The sequence below is a fragment of the Zonotrichia albicollis genome, chromosome 15, assembly GCF_047830755.1.
Source record: "Zonotrichia albicollis isolate bZonAlb1 chromosome 15, bZonAlb1.hap1, whole genome shotgun sequence".
In the NCBI taxonomy this organism is placed as follows: Eukaryota; Metazoa; Chordata; class Aves; order Passeriformes; family Passerellidae; genus Zonotrichia; species Zonotrichia albicollis.
In genome coordinates, this window is record NC_133833.1 from 18,053,874 (window position 1) to 18,074,732 (window position 20,859).

The 20,859-nt window shown below is 49.3% G+C and overlaps 1 protein-coding gene across 1 annotated transcript in view; it reads right to left on the bottom strand.

Annotated features, from left to right (window-relative positions):
- FGF18 (fibroblast growth factor 18) overlaps positions 1-20,859 on the bottom strand; it is a 68,326-nt gene that overhangs the window by 17,435 nt on the left and 30,032 nt on the right. Inside the window, exon 4 of the mRNA XM_074551972.1 lies at positions 3,192-3,298. Within this exon, the coding sequence (XP_074408073.1) occupies positions 3,192-3,298 (107 nt within the window). The remainder of the gene's footprint in view (positions 1-3,191; positions 3,299-20,859) is intronic.

The window sequence follows — 20,859 nt, forward strand, 5'->3', positions numbered from 1 at the left end:
CTTTTACTAAAAGAAGATAAATTTGTACCAGATATAAAGAAGGAACTCTTTGCTTTGAGGGTACTGGCACAGGGTGCCCAGAGCAGCTGGGGCTGCCCCTGGATCCCTGGCAGTGCCCAAGGCCAGGCTGGACACTGGGGCTGAAGCAGCCTGGGACACTGGAAGGTGTCCCTGCCATGGCAGGGAGTGGAATGGGATGAGTTTTAAGGTCCCTTCCAACCCCAAAAATTCTGTGATTTTATAATAAAGTTCAATGGTCCACAGAAAACCTCAGGAAGACCAGAAAACTCAGGACCTACAATTTTTATATAGCTCCAAAACACCATGGTCTAAGAAACAGATGGGCAGAAGTAAAAAGAAAGAAATTTAAATGTTTCTTGGGCCTTCTTCAAAACAGCACCAAGAATCCACAAAAAACACACTCTAGTTTGTTTTCCCCAGGTGCTGCTTACCTGTGACAGAGAAGTGACTGCTGTACAACACATCCCCTGTCTCGTTTTCCAAAGCATCCCAGAACACCAGTGACTGCAGCAGCTGCTGTTCTAACAGAGTCAGGAGCCTGCCCAAAGCAGCTCCCAGCCCTTTGGTCACTGCTGCCTGTGGACACACACAGCAGCACCTGAGACAGGCAAAACCCACAAGGTTTGGGGCTCCTGAGCAGGCTCCATCCGAGGGCTCTGCTGGGAAATCATCAGAAACAAGGACACAAAGGCTGCTCTTCTCACCCCCGGGGGGTTAATCTGCTTCGCTGCAGCACAGCCAGCTCCAAGGTGGGGAAAAGCCCTGTCCACCTCTGGAGCTCTTGTGTTCATCACGAGTTCCAGCTGAGAACAACAACCTGCTCCTGACCGTGGCACTCTTTGTAGGTGATTATGGGACACAAAAGGGGCTAAATTCAAAGCAGGTTTTCAACTGGGGGGGATCCAAAATTGCTGAGTGAGGAGGAGAACAAAGCCAGATGGCATGTGCTGGTCTGGTTGGGGATTCTGCAGTGCAAGGCAATTGGAAACGAGCAGAGGACAGGCCCGGATTGGTCCCATGGCTCCTCTCCTGCCAAATGAACATAGCAGGACAACCATGGAACAATCACTCCATGGGCTTCATTCCCCTCCACCCCCAGACTGAACTTAAATATTTGTATAAGCCCAGGCGTAACTTTTATCTCATGTTTTCCTTGGGGTTTACTGGCTGTTTAGAGCATTCAGGCTAAAAAGCATTCCCTCAAACTCTTGCCACAAAGAGAGCTGAAACCATGACACTAATTAAAACCACACTCTTTGGTATCAAGAAGACATGCTATTGTTTTCTTTTGTTGCTCATGAGGAGCTGTTAATATGGGCAACACGTCTGGAACATTTTCCTGCCCAGCGTCGCCTTCCCTCCAGCCCAGCTCGGCTGCTTTGGGAAATTGTCACAGCCTGGGCTGGGAGGGCAGCAGTATTTACAAGAACAGACTTATTTATTCTTTGTAACAAAACATTTGCCAGCTTAACACCCTGAAAAGCATGAAAAGCATACGGGGGAAGTGGGTAGAGGTTCACACTCCCTGAAATGTGACAAGTGAAACAAGTGTCCTGCCTCAGTGCCCAGTGGGCCAAATCAAGGGATGAGCCTTAAATACACACTCCATATAAATATATGGTATGTTTGGAAAAACTGAGTGCCCAGGAGCATCCTGATTTTGCCAAGATGCTCCTGGCCACTCCATTCAGAACAGGAAAGGCTGTGAGCTGCCCTGTGCCACTGCTGACTCACCTGGGGCAAGGTCTGCTGAAGGAAAAGGATTTTTCTAAGATTTTGTGCTCAATTTACCCCACCTGAGTGCTTCTAAGGTCTCCATGACTGGCATCAGCACCTCATAAACATTAACAACATTATCCTTACAACACTTCTGGGGAAAATGCTCAGATCTGCGGAAAATGCTGTGATCACATTTAAAGGATGGAAAATTAGGGCACAGAAAAATCTAAGGTAGGTTTGTGTCCAATGCAACCTTCAAAAGCATCCAACATGGTTTAAAACCAGTTAAAATAATTTCCCTGTCCAAGACCAAACAATGGGGTCCCATGCAGGGTGGTAACACAAGTGCAGGAAGCAGAGACAATTGGCTGCTTTGCCCCAGCCCTCTCAGAGTGCTAATTTCCATTTCCCCCTGATTGAAGCAGTGCCCTGGATGCCTCTTGCCTCGACAGGAAGCACCAAAGCAGGTCAGGCACAGGGCCCTGGCTAGCAGCAAATAACCTGGTCTTAGGCTCCACAGAGCATCTGATCCCCAAGGAAGCACAAGTGGAAGAGGAAAGGCAGTGTCCCACCGGTGTCACTCCTGGGACCACAACAGTAAACATTTTTTCATCAGAGCCATTTGATCTCTGGTTTCTGTTTGGGAGCATGGCTTTCACTGCCTTGACTAAAAAAAAACTCTGCTTCCATTTTTCACAGCCACAAAGATGCTCGATTTGAGCTCCTGGAGGTGCAAAGTGAGCGCAACCAAGGTTAGAAGGCTGGAATATTCTATTTGACATTTATTTTTTGGTGGCACTTCAGCTTTGCACAAGCCTCTTCCTGGTTAGCAAGCCTCCAGCCTTTCCAGCAATAAAGAAGGACTGTGTGAACTACAAAAATACTACTTCAGCACACAAGTTGGGCTGAAGGGGTGAACACACTGTTAATAACATGTAATTTGTTACATGCTTCCATTGGGGAGGCAACCCCCAATGTTCAGATTCCAGCCCTGGCTGTGCCATGCCAGTCCCTGGCTCCTGGAGAGCAGGAAGGAGCTTTCTGCTGCCCAGCACAAACCACAGCACAGTGCTCTGCCTGCCCTTCTACTCTGAATTCTTCCCAAAAGGAATTCTGGGGGAAATTCATATCTGAATGTCCCCCCAAAGAAAGGTCAGGTGAGGAAGGTGCTGTGGAGGTGGCCATGGCACTGGGATGCTAAGGTGACACCTCACATGAGGCACAACCCCATGCACACCTGCAGCAGCACTGGAGAGCCCTGTGAGGCTGCAGGGCTCCTCTGCAGCGTGGGGGGACCCCTGGGAGAGCAAAAGCTTCCCTGCAAACCCCACATTCGCCGTCCTGCTCCTCATCTGAGGCTGACAGACACGGCTCAAACACAGCATTACAGCCTTGAGGAAGCTGCTCAAGGTAACACTCAGATTACAGATGAATTAATAGGAAACACTTACCTTCCCCACTAGCTTGCCTTTCCTGTTCATGCAAAGGTAGAAATCTGTCTCCTTCCCTTTGATCCGGACTTGACTTCCGAAAGTGTCTGTTTCCACTAGAAGCTGGGCTTGGAAAGGAAGAAGAAAAGAAAGCATTTACCCATGTGGTCCATGAAGGCACAGGGTGCAGAGTCCCTGGGCACTGTCCCAGTGCCCAGCTGGACCACACCATGCCCAGGTGCCCTGCAGGGCACAGCCCCAGGGAGCACCAGGGGCCGAGCTCGTGGCTCGGTGCAGGACTGACACCTCTCCAGTCACTCCCACACAGATACCCCAGATTTAAAGCTGCTTAACCACAGAATAACCAACAATAAACACAATATAACACGTGTGGGCTCCATTTGTCACACCAACTCCACCATCACCAGCAATATTAGCTCAGTGTTAATAGAACCAGAGAATTACTTATGTTGGAAAAAACCTCTGAGATCATCAAGTGCAAAACTGTTCCTCCAGCACTGTTGAGGCCACCACCACACCCTGTCCCCAGGTGTCACATCTACATGGCTTTTAAACACCTCTGGTGATGGTGATGCCACCACTGCCCCGGGCAGGCTGTTCCAATGACAACGCTCTCCTTCATGCTGCAGGAGGGTTCTTGGAGGCTAAAACGTGGATTTTATTCTCATGCAGATGAAAGAGTAGCATGACGAGAAAGAAAATCCTTTCCCCACAGCCAGCAGCCTTCAAACCCTGCACAGAAGTGGTTCAGCCACACACTCCAGTGCAAAACATTACAGTGACCTCCTGAAGGTCACCACAACAGCTAGCAGGGAGAAATCTGGCACTGCTTGTTCTGTCTGATGCACACCCACCCTGCACATGTCCTCCATGCCTTGTTGTGAATCCAGGAGGTTAGAAATTTCTTTCTGGCAGACCAGACTGAGGTGTCCAGCTCTAGCTGGGAGAAATGTGGCCAATCTCAGTGTCTTGCAGGGTATTGGTGCCAGAACTGGTTTGCAGCAGAAGCCAGGGTAGAGGACAGATTCCTGCTGCATCTCCATAAATGCCCTGCTCTGCCACAGCTGTACCTGCAGAAGGGGCCAGGCTGGCACCCAGACAAGCAGCGTGCTGCCATCATCATCATCATCATCATCATCTCAAAACCCCAGACAGATCCAAACCCAGCCTTTTACTCCATCTCTAATCTAAACACAAATTCCAGTCATGCTCAAGATTCAGATTCCAGGAATTTCCCCAGAGAGGCAGGAACAGGCAGACTGGACATTTTGGTTCAGATCCATCCCCGCCATGGAGGAGGAGAAAGGAGACATGGTTGAAACACAATGCAAGAATGTGTGAGTGTCAGCAAGTGCAGCTCCACGCTCCTGCTCTGGAAATACTCATGCCTGTGAGTGCTGAGCCCCACCGTAGAAATACAGCTTTTGCCAAACTCTGGAGAATGTTTGATCTGTGCTGCAAAAAGTCACATTCTTTTTGGCATTCATATTTCAAACTTTAAAGCCCTCTAAGAGCAAATATGTTCATTGTAAGGATTTGCCATGGGGATAGAAATAGGAGTTTGTTTCATTTAAACACATTAATATTTTTCCCACTTGTAAAGTCAGCTTTTGGCTTCTGCAGCAGTGCAAATATCACAGACCTTGAACTCACAAGGGCCCTAAACAATTTTCCCCTCACAGCTCAGTCACATCTGTAAGTTCAAGGGTTTCCAGTTACTAGCTGCTTACATTTATTTAGATCTATTTGTTAAACCTGTTATCACAGGGGATATTTAAATTATAACTGCTTTCTGACAGCAAGTGGGATTATGTCTGTATTACAGCAGGATATCACTTGCAATCATGCACAGATATGGATATTTATGGAAGTTTTTCAGAAACACCTCATGGGTTTAGGTACCTGTGATGGAGAGTAGCCTGAAGCAACAACTGGGTGCTGCCCACTTTGTCCCTTCACCTGCCAGGGCAGTATCCAACCTGTGACCACTTCTGTGAGGCAGGGCCCTGAGCCAGAAATAACCCCTCAAAGGGAGGCTATCAAGGTGAGCCAGCCAGGAGGGGGTGATGGCACAGGGCCAGGCCAGCTCCTCCAGGGCAGGCTGGAACCCGGTAAGTGCTTACAGCTCCAGGAAGCTCAGGGAGGCTGCTCAGGTGCAATGCAGCATTAACAGACAAGGGAACAGCAAAGGTGGGACTGTCTGCCTTTAAAGAGGTGATTCTGAAAGGGCTTCTCCTCACATGACCAGAGGATGGAGGTCAGCCTCAGAGTGGGAGTCCAGCAGCCAGCACATGGGCAAAGGTTGTGGAGCCAGCAAAGGCTGGTCCAGGAGCCATGGCCAACACCCAGAGCACCAAGGAGCTGCCCACAGATGTGCAGTGGCCAAACCACCCGGGCATGAACACTGGTGTGGGCCCACCCAGCACAGGGGTCAGACAGGGCTCCACACAGGCCAGAACAGGAGAGCACAGCTCCCTCTGAGCATGCGAGGCATTCCCTGCCCACTCCAGCCTGAGAGTAAAAAGCTGCTGAGAGTGACTGAACATGAGATACAGGCTGTGGCCAGCCAAAGGAGGAGCTAACACCGACAAAATCCTCCACATGAGAGCTGTGGTCCCACGGGACTGGCAGCAGCTCCCACCCCTCTGACGCAGGTCCCCGTGGCAGCCCCTGCTCAGAGGGACAAGCACGGGGCACACTGGCTCATGCTCCCCACCCCCTCACTCTGCAGCCAGTATGACTAATATCCAAGCTGATTTTAATTTGAAAAATATCACCTTAAAAAGATGCCGGTTCCCTGCTGTGAAAATTAAAACCATCTGGATGGAGTGATTTCAAATAATTAATCTAGGACTCCTTTGGCACCGCTACTAATTAAAATATGATACCTTCCTCCCCTTTTTTAAATAAAAAATTTAACTAAAGTTTAAAGATCTAATAAAATAATGTCATAATTTAGAAGTAGATGGAAGTCACCTTTCCTGCAGGCTGCAGAGGTTACGGCAATTACGGAGGTTATTCCTCCCAGGCAAGTGCCACAGCACAGCCTGAGCACCAGAGGATAAGCAGGCATCCAGGGAGACATTTGTGCTGGCAAACACAGCAGCATCCATCCCAGGGCCCTGAGAGCCAGCCCAAACCCCCAGGACCAGCCTGCACCCCGTGCTGAGGAGTGGGAACAGAGGCCAGGAGGTGCAGCAGAGGATGTCTGATCCCTGCTGTGACCTGAGCTGCCCTAGGAGAGGCCAAGGCCTCACAGAGGTTTCCCACTTCTGCAAAATCTGAGTCTTAAGATGTAGGAAACATGTTATTTCTAGGGATCCCTGACCCCCTTTTCTACAAGAGAGATCAGTGCAGCTCTAGGGTGGGTTATAACTTATAACCCAGGGGTCTGCAGCACCCCTGACACCTGATGCTGCCTTGCGCAACAGGCATCTCCCTAAGTTCTCTCAGGAGCAGGGACAGGCACCTTAAACAGCACATCTGAAATCCTCTGGGATGAATCCCAGCCCTGAAGGATGCAACCAGAGTTCCTAGGGGGTGGAGGCTGACCCAGCACCCAGGGGCTGCTCATGTCTCCCCCTCCACTCACACACAGCAGGAGAAAAGCTCAGCCAACACATTTACATTAATTCAAACTGGACTTGAATGCTGTCCTGTCCTGTGATAGATATGCCATAGCACAATGGAAGTGACAGAGAAAATCCAAGAGAATCTTCAGGAGAGTTCAGGTGAAATGAGAGCCACCATGCCAGAGCAGCAGCCCCACAGCACTCTGCTGCTCAGCACCCCTGACTTCCAGCCCCATCTGTCCCTGGACACACCACACAGAGATTACAATCTTTATTTTCAAAGGTCCTGTGCTCCAATCTTCAGATCAGGTGTTATTGTTTAAATTCCTTGACAGCTAGATATTCTGATATATTTTCCAGGGGAATAAAATAAAGAACAAAAGAGAAAAGATGTCTTTAGAGGGTGAGATCTCCTGCTACATGCTTTGCCTTATTGGCCCATTTAACCTAAACCTTCCTGAAAACTCCCACTGGAAGAGACTGGAATTCCTCACAAGTCTAGGTGAAAAGGATTACATATATATATACATATATATATATGTATGTTGAAAAGCTATCTACCAGCTAAGAAAACATGAAGTCAGGGAGATATGTGAAGGTGGCAGAAAATATGCCAAATTATCTTTCAGATATTTCCTGGGAGTGGGAGGACAGGAGCCAGAAAAGCACAGGGAAAGAGAGGAGAAAGAGGGCATCTGAGAAGTGTAAGGTTTACAAGTACCAATCACAAAATCCTTAGGTCCAGATAAAGAAAGAGATGAAGGGGAAAACACAAGAAGGGTGCAGATGGAATAGATACTTCAAGTCTATCCACTGGTTTGTGTTTTTTTCAGGTGAAACCCCTGCAAAGGGAGCCACAGGGAGAAGGAACACAGCTGCTTACACTGTCCACAGGCACCTTGCAGCTGGCAAGACACTGGGGAAAAGGATCTCAGAGGGGACAAAGATTTTGTTGCTTTGGTTGCACTTCTTTTTCTGAAAAGTCAGGGGAACCATTCTCAGACTTGAAACCATTTCCAGCTAATGAAGAGGATGCACTGACACACTGAGGCTGGGAGCACAGCACCTGGGATGGAGGGCAGCTTTCCCAGTTTGTTACCCTGGAGCTGTGAACCAGGACATTCCCATCATTCACAGTGCATAGATCACATCTGATGGGAGAGCAAAATCCACTCTGCTGAGACTGAATCCTCTCCTGAGACTCCCAGCATGGGCAACAGTGCTTGAAATAGTTGAAATCTGTTCAAACACTGCCTACCCCTACCAAAACCACATGAATCCCTTCCACGACCACAACATAGGAGAGAATGACCCTGTCTCCACAGTCATGATGTAATGATGAGGGAATAACACCAAAATTAGGTAAAGTCTGGCAGGACTAATGAAGCCTGCAGGCTTTGGCCCAGTGAGGGAATCAAGGCTGCATCCCTAAGTTTTGTCTGCACGCTTGCATAGTCCTGCAAACTGAATGGTATTTAGTAGTTATAATCCATGGAACGCAGCTCCCTTCTCAAATATTCAGGTGCAAATTAGGAGTAACCACCCCAATCAGTGAGGCTGGTGCTCTGACCCACATACCACTGCCCTGAGCTCATCCTGTCTCTCCTGAGCACAGCATATGCACATCAAATTATTAAAAGGTATGTTCGTGGGAGGAAGACTAAGAGCAGCTCTGAGACCCAGGCTCCAGATATTGTCTGTTTTAAGCCACTGTGTTTCAGGAGCCAGGAAAGTGCTCGGTGTCAGCACAGAGGCTGCCCAGTGAGCAGCTCCCAGTCCTGCCCAGGATTTGAAAGATGCTGTTACTCTAAATGAGGATTTCTTTTAAACGCTGTAACTTTCACTCGGTCAGCACCCTAACTGTTGCACCTGGGGACAAAGACTTTTTGGGGTGTACGGTCCTCAGGGCACCAACACGTTCACCGAGTGCCAGGTCCCGCCCGGCAAGTTTTCCTGCCCCATCCCGGGTGGGAAGGGAAGCAGGAGTGAGGGCTCTGTGTGCACAAAGGACAGGCTGCAGACACAACCTGCCACCCGCACAACTGCCTCAGTAGCTCTCAGGAACCAGACAGGTTAAATATTTGCATGGGAGACATCTGAAGAAAATCTATAATGCAGCAAAGACCTCAAAGCCATTTCCACTACAGCAACCTGATCTTGTAAATACTTCCACACAAAGGACTTCACACACATCGGAAGTGCCTCGAGTGCTGATAAAGACCCTACAGGCCGCAGGGTCCCGCCTCTGCCAGCGGCGGCGGGGTGGAAGCACAGCCTGGGACGGGCTTTGGGGACAGCTTGCCCCGGGGGCTGGGTGCTGCCCACTGCCCACCCCGAGGGCTGGGTGCTGCCCACTGCCCAGCCCGAGGGGAAGGTGCAGGATCCCGGCACGGAGCCCCCTTCCCCTCCTGGCACTTCCCTCGGGCCTCCACCCGCAGCAGCCGCGGCAGCCTCGGCCTCCGGACCCTGCTCTGGGCGCTGCCGCTGCCACAGCCCCGCCTCACGCCCGGGCGGCTCCTGTCCCACATCCAGCGCTCTGAGCTGTCCCTCGGCGCTCCCTGGGCTCGGCCGCGGCACTCGGGGCCAAGACACGCAGGAATCTCCGTGCTGGTGCCAAGCACACCAGCCCGAGTGCCCAGCTGTGCAGGCAGGACACGCTGTGCTGCAGTCAGCCCAGCCCGCACGGCCCGGAATGGTCAGCACAGAAAGTAGCGCTCTCAGGCTCGTTGGTGTCATTCTCCACTATTTAATATCACTGACACACCATTCCTAGAAACATGAAATCACATAGTGGTTGGGTTGGAAGAGATTTTCAAGCTCAGCCAGTCCCAACCCCCTGGGCAGGGGCACCTTCCACTGGACCAGGTTGCTCTAAGCCCTGTCCAACCTGGCCTGGACCATTGCAGAGCTCTTACCTGCAGGGATGCCCACCCAAAATATTCCCCTGCCACTTCAGCAGTAGCTAACAAAACACAGCCAGGAGACGATGCTGAGCTGGTGTTCCCCAAGCATCTCAGGGACCATCTCAGGCAGATTCTGCCTCCCCACCCTGTAGAGATGTGTTGTTTATGCCAGAATGGCACTATCAAGGTAAAAAGGAGGTTCTAAAACATACAATCCTCTTCCCCAGACTGCCAGGCTCCTATAAGATGACAAAGCTTCCAAACATAGTCCCTACAAACTCACTCTAGTCACCACATCTTGCAAGAAGCTTAAATGAAAATGTGCTAATTTGAGGTATTTTATTAGCCTACACATATGAAAATTGTTTGAGAGTTCAACAGATATAAGACCAGAATCAGACCAGAATAAATGCCAAGGTAGGTCTAAGAGATTTTTGTCCAACTTAAATAAAACTTTAGTAAATCCCTGAATCTGTAATTCTGTGATAAACAAAAATAAACACACACAGAAACACCCCCCCCATTGGAGCTGTAAGTACCACATTACTGGCCCAGGCTGGTACTACCCAGAGGCTGGTCATCCCTTAGCCATGTGAGAAATGAATGCAAAATACTGTCATTCTAACAGGGAGCCATCTGCACCCTTTTGGACATCTAAGAAAACAGGACTAAGCAGTGGGAATCAGACTTGACCTCTTGCAGATGTTTTATACATAATTCACCATAAGAGACACTAAAAATATTTTGGCAGTTGCTTCAACGATGGTGAATAAGTTTCTCTAGACAAGATTCAGTAAAAGGGAGGCGGGTAGGTTGTGTGCTTTAAAAACGCCTGGGCGGGGACAGCTGTGAACAAATTCTGCCCCAAACTTTGCCACCTGCAAACTTGCCATGACTAAGAAATAAGCCTGGAAAGAGAAACGTTCAGAATGTTAGCACAGAAATTCCTCTATCTCACCAGGGTGTCCCGCTGCCTCCAAGCACAGCTCAAGTGGACAGTATTTCTACAGAGGCAGGAAAACTGCCTGACAAGCTGCCAGGCTCTGAGTCTGGAATTACTGAAGGATGAGCCTCAAAAAAGTTCAGAAGATCTGTTATGCTTGAAAAAGCACCTAAAATGAAAAATAAAGGGCCAAACCCTGATGTCTTTGATCATTCTCATTTGAATAAATTCCTACTGACACAGTCAAGCCCAACAGACAACGACCTCAGAACCTGGCCCTGAGCTCCTCACTGAAACGCATCCAAAGCGCAGGAGTCTCTCAGGTCTGGAAAGAGCGTGAACCTTTCCCGTCCCCGCAGAGGGTTAGAATTACTGCAAGAACAAACCCCAAGGAAGGTATTTTGACTCTCTTGTTTCCAGTCTCAGCTGGACCCAATAAAAACACTGGTGTACACAAAAATAACAATAAGGAGAGAATGACCAGCCCAGGAACCCACGTGCTCTCGTGTCTCTGCAGAGCTGCTCTGTGTGTGCCCAGGAGCTCAGGACAGAGCACAGGGACCCTGCAGCACTGCCCACCTCCCCCAGGCAGCTGCTGGCGGGCTGCTCATCCCCAGGGATGAAGCAGGAGTGATGTCAGCACCACCACCTCCTCCTTCCAAGGAGTCCCAAACACATAAATCTCTCCCACATCCCAACACCCAGCTGGTTTCACCCACTGCAGCAGCCAGCCTGTCCAGGCTCCACTGCTGTGTTTGTGAGTGCTCCAAAAGGGGCTGATCGGGACAAATGTGTCAAGCATCTGCAGTACAGCTTGAATTATTAGACATGCCCAATACACAAAGATGTTAAGTTCTACCAAGCAGGGTTCTTATTCTGCACCAGTAAAAGCTGAAATTAGGATAATTAATTTTATGAATCAAAGTAGAAGTGTGTCTATGCATTTTCTCAAAGGGACTCATTGTAACATTCACTTCTTTCAGCAAGTGAAAAATATGCTGAAAATAAGGTTGCAGGATGCTCTGGTGTTTTAAGTGGGATTCTTGTGGCTCTGAAACCCAAAGGAGCAAAGGCAGCAGCACAACCTACCAGAAGAAAATGTTCTGGCACACAGGGAAAATTCCTTTCTGTTTTAAGATTTTAAGCAGGATTTGCTCTTAGACATGGTCACAAACACAGTTTCAAAGATACCTGACTTCTTAATGCTTGTGTTGCTGAAGCTCCCTTTTGCCAGATAAAAGATAACTTATTATTAAATGAAGTACAGAAAATCGTCACTCTTGGGTCAGAGGATATAAGAGTGTGACTATTTTGGAGTAAGGGTTAAAACATGTGGGCAAGGAATGATCTTCTTACAGCACATGGGGACACCTGGAACCAGCTGCACCCTGAAGAGTGCCTCAGGGGGAAGGAGCATGGAGAAAAGCCCTCTGCGCCACCCCCTTTGGAGAGGTTTCTCCCTACGGACACGGCACAATTCTTACAACTGTTCTCAGGGCATGAGCAACAGAAATAGCGCAACGACCACCAAAAATCAGGTATCACATTAACTCTCCCTTTAACACCTTTGGTTTCACGTATTTATTTTTGGAAACATTTATCACGGGACTTCTCTTAAACTGTTACCCCTGGTCCTCAGCATATGTAAGACTATATACTTCCCTTTTACTGCATTTTAATTGCATGAGAAGTTTTAAAAGTCTTTTTTTTTTTCTTTCCTGAAGTCATTTGGGACAAAAGGCATCTGGCACTGGGTATTTAAATAAGACCTGTCAGAACTGTAAAATTAGTTTTATGTTTTAATAAAGGTACTTTAAAAATCTCAAATATAATTCTGCATTCAAACCATAAGTGTTTGGATTAAGAAAAGCAGATCCCATGTTAAATCTTAATATAAAAAATAAGTCAAGTACAGAACTAGGCCAGTCCTCATCTGTGGCATTATCAAGAGCAGCAAAGAGGTAATATCTCCAATACCTTTTTTGGGAGGGGCATTCTAAGTTTAGAGAAGCAGCATTGACAGCAGAAAATCTCATATTTATATTATATTATATTATATTATATTATATTATATTATATTATATTATTTGTTATTTATTTCAGTTTATCTAGAGACTCAGGCTACCTTTAAAGCTCAGACTCAGCCCCCTGTTTCCATCCAAAATTCTCTCAACTCTTTCTTATTCTCCCTGGGATGGACCATCCTGCCCTCCTCTCCCCACCCTGAAGGGGTGGCCCCAAGGACCTGCATGGCAAAAGATCCCTGGAGGTGTGGGTGCCACATTGGCAGGGGACATTTCTGCTGTAGGTGTGCAGCCCACACCCATCCAAACTGGGATTGACAAAGCTCACTTAGCTTGGAGGGCTCTGTGATCAGCTCTGCAATGGGCACAGAATTCACTCATAGACAGAGGACAAACCCAAAGCTCCTCCCAACACTCACTACCCTCCACCAGAGAGCACATCCCTCCTCCCCACCAGGACACCTTCTCACTCCCTTTCTGTTATCTCTCTTCAGCCTTTGGAGTGCACAGAGAATTGCCCACTCCTACACCTACACAGACCTGAGAATTTGTAGGCAGCCCTTGGCCAAGGCATCTGTGTGCCAAGCCTGAGCACCAGGCTGCCCTCACCTTTGGCATGGGAGGACAAAGCCACCTTCAAATGCCAGCAAGGTGACCAAGTCTCCCCATGTTTGCCACCACCTGAATTCAGCAACCACTGCTGGGACACTTATGGCCAGCACCACCAGAACAGAGCAACCCAAGGACACACCACAGTGGTGGGACAAGAGACAGCCCCTGGCCAACACCACCTTCTCCAAGGGCTTTATAGCCCAGCACAAAGCTGCAGCCTGACCTGTGCCAGAAGGGAGCCACTTCTCCATCCAGGACCCCAAAGGAGCAAAGGAACCAGCTAACACGGACTAAGGAGCTTCAGTGCAAGTTCCTGGTGGGGAACTACCTGACCTTTTCGATCCCTTCCAAACCATTCTTCCCTTCCTTCACTGTTCTGTGACTCTGTGGAGTGGTTTTCCAGGTGCTCAGCAGGCCTGGCCCTCCTCTGGGGTCACAGTGTGGATGCAGGGAGCAGGCAGGGAAGTGTCACAGGTGGAGACAGGCGGGGGCAGCCCCCGTCCCCCAGGCGTGCTGTCACCTCCCTGCCGCCAGCTGCCCAACCTGGCACTGCAGCACAGGTCACCTCTGGTGTGAGGAGTTAGCGCTCATCCCCCAGCAGGCGCGATGAAAAGGAGACAAAAAAGCAGGATGCTGGTGAATGACAGCAGTGGGTGGCCCAGCCCTGCACACAACAGGCACAGCCAAGTGTGTCTGGCACCAGACAATGCTCGGGCTGGAGGTGTGTGGGGCGGCAGCGCCAGCGCCGTTCTCACGGCGGGGCACCCAGCCATGTCGCCTCACAAATCCACTCCTCTCTCGCTCCCACCTCTTCCCTGGGGTTGGATTTGTTTTTTTCTGTGCTGTCCTTCCTGTTGGGACATTTGCAGCCCTGAAAAGAAAGCAGGTCGAAGCCCCTCAAATGGTGTATTTAGAGCTTCCCCCTGGGTTCCTGTGGCTTCCTTGCCATTTCCCCGCTGCACTGGGACGTGCAGCTGGATTTTGGGGTGGCAGCCTGACCCCTGGCTGCTCGGGGCCTGATGTCAAGTGCTGCTAATGCGTTTTGCATTTGTGCTCGGGGGCAGGAAATCTCAACTTCCAGTGCCAAGGGGTTAATTATAATTTATATAGCAAGATCTCAGGCTGCGGGGAATTTTTTTTTTCCAGCTAATTAAGAGCTGCAATTACCTTTGAGAATCAAAGGGATATTCTGGTACCCAGCTCTGAGAAGCAGATTACAGGCACTTAGGACACAAGGACATCTTTGCTTTTCTACATATTCTTAGTTTTTGATGTTGATCATTAACAAGAATTTGTCATATTTCTGATCCATCATCACAATGTCCTGCTGACCACACGCTGAAAACCTCTGCAACAGGGTAACACAGAGCATTGCTGCTTTCCCTGTGATTACCTATCCTTCCAGCAACACGCTCAGCTGGCCTATCACCTGCTGCTCAGGACTCCGAGCAAAACTTCTTGCTTATTAATTAACAAAGCTTCATGATGACCCTGAGGTGGGCAATACCTAACAGCCCAGCCTGTGCTCAGACCACAAGCTCAGGACTACTTACTTCCAAAGCAAGCAGCGCACTGACGAATGTTGTATTAATTTAATAAAAATGTTTGTGTTTATTTGTACATATTATTATAAGTAATAATTATAAATTGGTACAATAATTATAATAATTGTTGTATTAATTTAGTAATAAATATGACTAAACTGTCTCATGGCAGCCGCTGTGCATTGCTCTGTCCTACTCAGTGGTCCAGTGCAAACAGGAGGACACCATTTGCAAATGCACCCCCTCCCACAAGCTCTTCCCATCAGCTCCTGGCCTTCATGTTTGTGCAGAGGCTTAACAGTTCCAGCTCTCTCTTCTCACCACTCCCGGAGATGACTGCTGAGCCATTTGCAAGGGGCTAATGTAATTGAATATTCAGATGTGGGGAGTGGGGCTTTTGGCTGAAGACAGCAGTGAAAGGTTCTGGGGAACTCTCAAAGTCCTGCTCTGGGGTCTCAGCAGCGTTACACATGCAACACAGGCTGCAGCCTCAGCCTGGCCCAGGGTGCACATATAAATCCTCAGCCATTCGTTTTTTAGGGATGCACTGGGCCATTGCTCTCAGTGCAATGGAGTGCTTAAGTTAGAAACTGGTGCCATGCAGTTGTCAGCAGCCCACACACACTGCAGGGCTCACACACCCGCAGCAGCAGCCTCCACCCTGACCCAGAGCACAGCCAGAAGCAGAGGTGAGGCTGGCAGTGGCAGGAAGACCAACCCTTCCTCTGAAGAGGGGATTCCAAGAAGAAGCTCTGTCTGTGTGGGTTAGAAATGAAGCTCCTTCTGGCAAAGGCGACAGGGGAGCTCAGCAGCTGGTACCCAACATCAGCAACTCTCTGCCATGACTCGATTACGCTGTGGCAGCTTTATCAGGCTGCCCTTTGATGTGCTGACAGCAGCAAACTGCCCGTGTTGAACTTGTGGCCACTCAAGCTGAAGCACACACCCCAAACCCACAGCACGTGAGGCGTTCTGTTAAATGAGGAGGCGATAACACAGATAACACAGCTGACATCTCGGCATGGAGAGATGCCTATGGGCACTGCTCATCTCACAGGGAGCTCCAAGAAGCTCCTTTAGACCTGACAACAGACTTATCCCACAGGTATTGCCATCTCTGGAAGCCATCCTTTGGTAGGTGGCTACCAGAGAAAGGGCACATCAGTTTTCATAAGCTGTTTTACAAGAACATCTACAAAACTACACAGACCTGTACCAAGCAGAGCACTTCCAGTACAACCAAGTTCCCAGAAAGAATAATCAACAGGAGCCTAAGCAAAAATCAGGAAGGCTTTCCTCTGCAAAGGTTGAGAATAATAAAGGTAGAAGAGAGGATGGCAATTTTTAGAACATTTATTACTCTACACAGAAAGGTATTTTGCTCCTTTTTGGTGCAGGCAAGAGGTTGGGAAAGGACCTGTCTCAGCCCTGGAAAAAGCAAGAGAGGGATTACAAAACTATGCTTGTAGTCTCATCTTAACCCACGAACCTGCACAGCATTCAATGAAAAAGGTTGTAAATGCTGCATCAGCAACATGACCAAGCTACATAGGAAAGAAAAAGAAAGGAAGGGCAGATCCAAAGGGAAATAAATTTACTCCAGCATTACCTTTCCCTACAGCTTGCTATTTATTGAAGAAGCAGCAAAAGCTTCAGCGTGCTTCAGGATACAAACGCTGACACGGAAATTCAGAGCCCTGAACCACCTCCAACAGGGAAAATATACTGACCGCAGTCTCTTTGGAGGTCAAACAAAATCAATAGCCTTTCTCTCCAGTCTGTCTCTAAACTAAGCTTCTTTCAAAGACATCCAGAGAAAATGGATCATCTTTTGTTGTTGTGTGTGGTTTTGGGTTGGGCTTTTTTTTGTTTTGCTTTTTTTTAAGTGGTCAAACATTCATAGAAGCATAAGAACTCCTTCCTCCCTAAGCATACTGAAAAGATTGTATAGAAGTCAACACTGCCCATCAGTTTTACTACACAATAGATGAGTTATCCACTTCTTGGGGAGGAAACCAAGCTGGAAGCTGCTTAGTGCTTGGCAAGAGAGGAAAAAATAAATCAATGCGTTTGCTTGATTGGGGTACGTTTAAAGCTGGTTGTCAATTAGTTCAACACAGTTTGCTGTTAGAGAGCACAACAGTTTAGCCCCAGGAGCTGAAGTTTGCTGCATTTCCTCAGATTTCTCCTGCTGAGAGACAGATATTGGATGCAGCCAGGTCAGGCACAGAGGAGGAGAAGGGGTGAGGGTGAAGTCACAGCCACTGAGTGGGAGCCTGACATCAGATACAGCCAGTGGGGACGGCTTCCTTCTGTTCCGAGCACACAGCACACCAGGCTTGTGTCCAGAGAGGAGCAGAGATGAGTGCTGGGTCTCACCCTGGTACACAGCACGCCTCTCCCCTCCCCAGCACACATCTTCTGAGATAAACTACAGCTTACACACCCTTGTGCAGATGGTATCATCCATTCCACACAAGGAGGTCACTCCAAGCTGAGCAAAAGGGCAGAAGGACCAAAGCGGGAGGATGAAAAACTTTGCCTATCTCCAATTTTTAATGTAATTCTTAAAAATCTCAATACAAAAATCACAAATGGGGACAAACCACAAAAGTCACTTCCCAAGGGTCCCTCTGAATGCATCCAAAGGAAAATCAGAGAAAGGGATCACCAATGGCTTTACCTGCCAGTTCTATTCTGACAATCAGTGTTGCAAGACATTCATTCAGGCTGAGAAGGCTCTCAAGAGGTGACCCAGCTCAACCCTCTGCTTCGAGCAGGACCACCAGGGCTGGGGACCTTCACTTCTCAGCTGTGCTCCAGCTACCCTGCAACAGGTCACTCTGAGCAAGTGACATCCTGACCTAAGCACACCTAAGGGTGGCATTAGTGTGTCACAGGCACAGCTGGAAAGGAACAGACACATCTGCAGCCGACAGGGGTCCCAGCACCACCAGCAGGGCTGAGCACTAACCCAGCAGAGTGAGCTGTCCCCGGCCATGACCATGAGGCCCCGGTGCCCTCACAGGCACAGGGAGTCACACTTGCCAGGAGACACCCATCCCTCACGGTTGGGCTGTGCTGGCAGAGCCCCTTATGGGCTGTGCTCAGGCCACAGGCACCTATCCCTCACTGCTGTGCCGTGCTGGCAGAGCCCCCACGGGCTGTGCTCAGGCCACAGGCACCCATCCCTCACTGCTGGGCTGTGCTGGCAGAGCCCCTATGGGCTGTGCTCAGGCCACAGGCACCCATCCCTCACTGCTGGGCCGTGCTCAAGCCACGCTGTGTCTGCAGCCGCCCTTCAGGCCCAGCACACCTGCCTCACGGCCGGCCTGCACTCACACCACGGGAATGAGGGTTTGTTCCCTCGGGCGATGTGAAGGCCGCCTCATTTCCGAGCGGACACATTTAGCATCCTATCATTAGGATCTCAGTCCCGTGCCCACATGGGTCCAATGGTGCTGGGAAATCCTGGGGAAGCTCAGAACAGGCTCCGGCAGTGGTGACCATCAAACGTCCAGCCCAGCTCCAGTAGCAGCAGGAACAGCCAAGGCTAGGAGCTAGAAACAAAAGCGCTGCTGCTTTGTAATCCTTTTTTATCTCCCCTCCTCCAGCCCCCCCAGGTGGGACAATTTACCCGGTGACTATAAAGCTCTTACATGTGCTTGTTAGCACCCCCAAATTAGTAGGTGTAAAGTCAATATCCTTTTGCCTATTTACTCCTAATGAGTCACCAGTCAGAAACTTCACTTGAAAAAAACGGTTACAAATGCAGATGCCGAAGCAAATGAAATAAAGGCAAGAATCACAAACGTTGCACAAAGGCAAGGGGCTGGGCACACCACACAGCACCAGGCCATTGTCACCGGCTCAAACCTAACAGCTTTGATTTGCCTCCCACCGGCTAAAATGGTTTGAAATGCAAGGTCTGAACAAAGGTGCAAGACACAGGAGGAATGGGAGGCACTGCTGGGCACTTAATCTCCTTTCAGTCTCACACAGGAGCTCCAGGAATGGCTCTGTTGAAGTCGGTGGAGTTTCGGGAGTGTAAGAAAAAGGATAATCAAGCCTTGGCTGTAACAGAGATCCAGCCCTGTGATCCCTCCATGCAACCAGCAGAAACCTTATTAGGGATTTGTGCTGAAGTTACCTTTAGGCGAGTTCCTTTGGCACTGGAACCTGGGCCTACATCACTGATGCCAAGAGGACAACACCAGCTTTTGGGAGCTGCAGGGTTCGCCCTCTGACTAACCAAGTATGTGATTCGACATCAGGAGCCTGAAGCTTCCCCCAGTCTGTTTCAGCACTCACCCCTGCAGCTGTCCCTGGCCAAGCACTGGGGACACCTGGACAATACTTTTTAGATGTATCTAGTGCTTATATGCCATCCTATTCTTAGCCCTTCCATGCTGCTTCTCTACTGTAAGGTCCTCACAGCCTCCAGAGGCTGGGGGTGACATCCCTCTCACAAAGTACCTCAGAGCTCCCCTCTCACATTCCAACAGCCATTTCCTCTCCTGCTTGTCCTTCCAAAAGCACTTGAGTACATCAGATACAAACCAAAGCACACCAAATCGAAGCCAGGATCCCAAGCATGTCACCCACCATGTGGGTCAAACACCAAAGGCTCACATCACCATCGAGCTGCTCAGGAGCAATGTCTGCTCCTTCTCTGCTCCACCAGAGAAGCCCAGAGCAGCTGAGCTGCGCAGGAGAACAAGGACTCCTCTCCACAGTAATACCTGGGGCCAGACCCCTCCAGCCAGCACAGCTGCTGTCACTGCTGGAGAACACCCAAAACTCATCACAGCTGAAAGAGGCAGGGCCACAGTGCATGGTGGGGTTTTGTTCGTATTGCTCTGGGAAGAAAGGCACCTTTTTTGGCAGCTGCAAAAGCAGAAGAGGAGAAGGCCTCCAGGCACACGTTTCAGCTCACAGAGAGAAGGGCAAAAATATCTGAGCACTACCCAGTCACGCTCCAAGCTCCACCACTCCAGGCAGCATCAGCAAAGGACAGACACATCCCCAAGGCAGCTACAGCACAACTCAGGGACACAAAGCTCAGGATATATTGAGAAGGTCTCAGCCCCTATGTTCACCATGAAAGCATGAACTGTCTATTATGGGCATTCAAAATTACTGAAAGCTCTTCAGGGACCAAAGCGGACACTATTTATTGCTGACACAGCTCATTAAAAGGGATGCTTGCTGAGTGCAGCTCCCTTGAACCCCAACAGCCCCACACTTCCTCACTGGAAGAAAAGTAGGTGTTTCTTATTTTTTACTGGGATTTCTCACTGCCTTTACATCCAGCTCACCTTCCACTTCTTGCGAGCACTGCGACCGCAGACGCTCCACACGTGTTCTCCTCTGCATCCGACTGGCAAGCAGTCTGGAAAATGCCAGTATTGGAACGGCCTGGATTCAGCGGTTTCTGAATGCTGATCGGACACTATTTCATTCAAGCCACAGATAGTCATTTTTGGGGGGTATTTTCAGCTCCCTTTCTGGACTCTTCCAGCTTTCCAAGCACCATGCATCAGCAGTTTCTCCTCTTCACATCTTCGTTATTTTTCACCTTTCTGCCGAACACCGGTGCAGTTCTGCAGGGCCTGGGCTCTTCCCTGTTCCTGCAGACAGCCAGGCAGTGCTACTGGCCTTGTTAATGTTTGCTGTGCTCCACCTTGCAGCTGCGGAAATTCCTGACTATCTGTTTTTTCAAAGAGCTGAGGTGAAATTCGAGTGACTGGAGTGCCTTGTTTTTTATAAATTTAACACCTTTCGCCAACCTGAAAACAGGAACAGTCTCACAGCATCTCAAAGCACCAAATAATTACTTCTACCCAGGCTACCAGTGTGGTCTCCGTTAGCACTGTCTCCTCAGCATCTCTCCTTCTGCAAAGCTTTCATCCTGCTGGCACACCGTGGGTTGAGGGGGTTCAGGGCTGGGGAGGGACACATGAGGACACTGAGATGATGAAATTCATGCTACTTTATTATATATGAGGAACAAAAGTTCCTTCTGTGTCCAGTGTCTGGAGGGTCCAGCCCCAGTGTTCCACCACCTCAG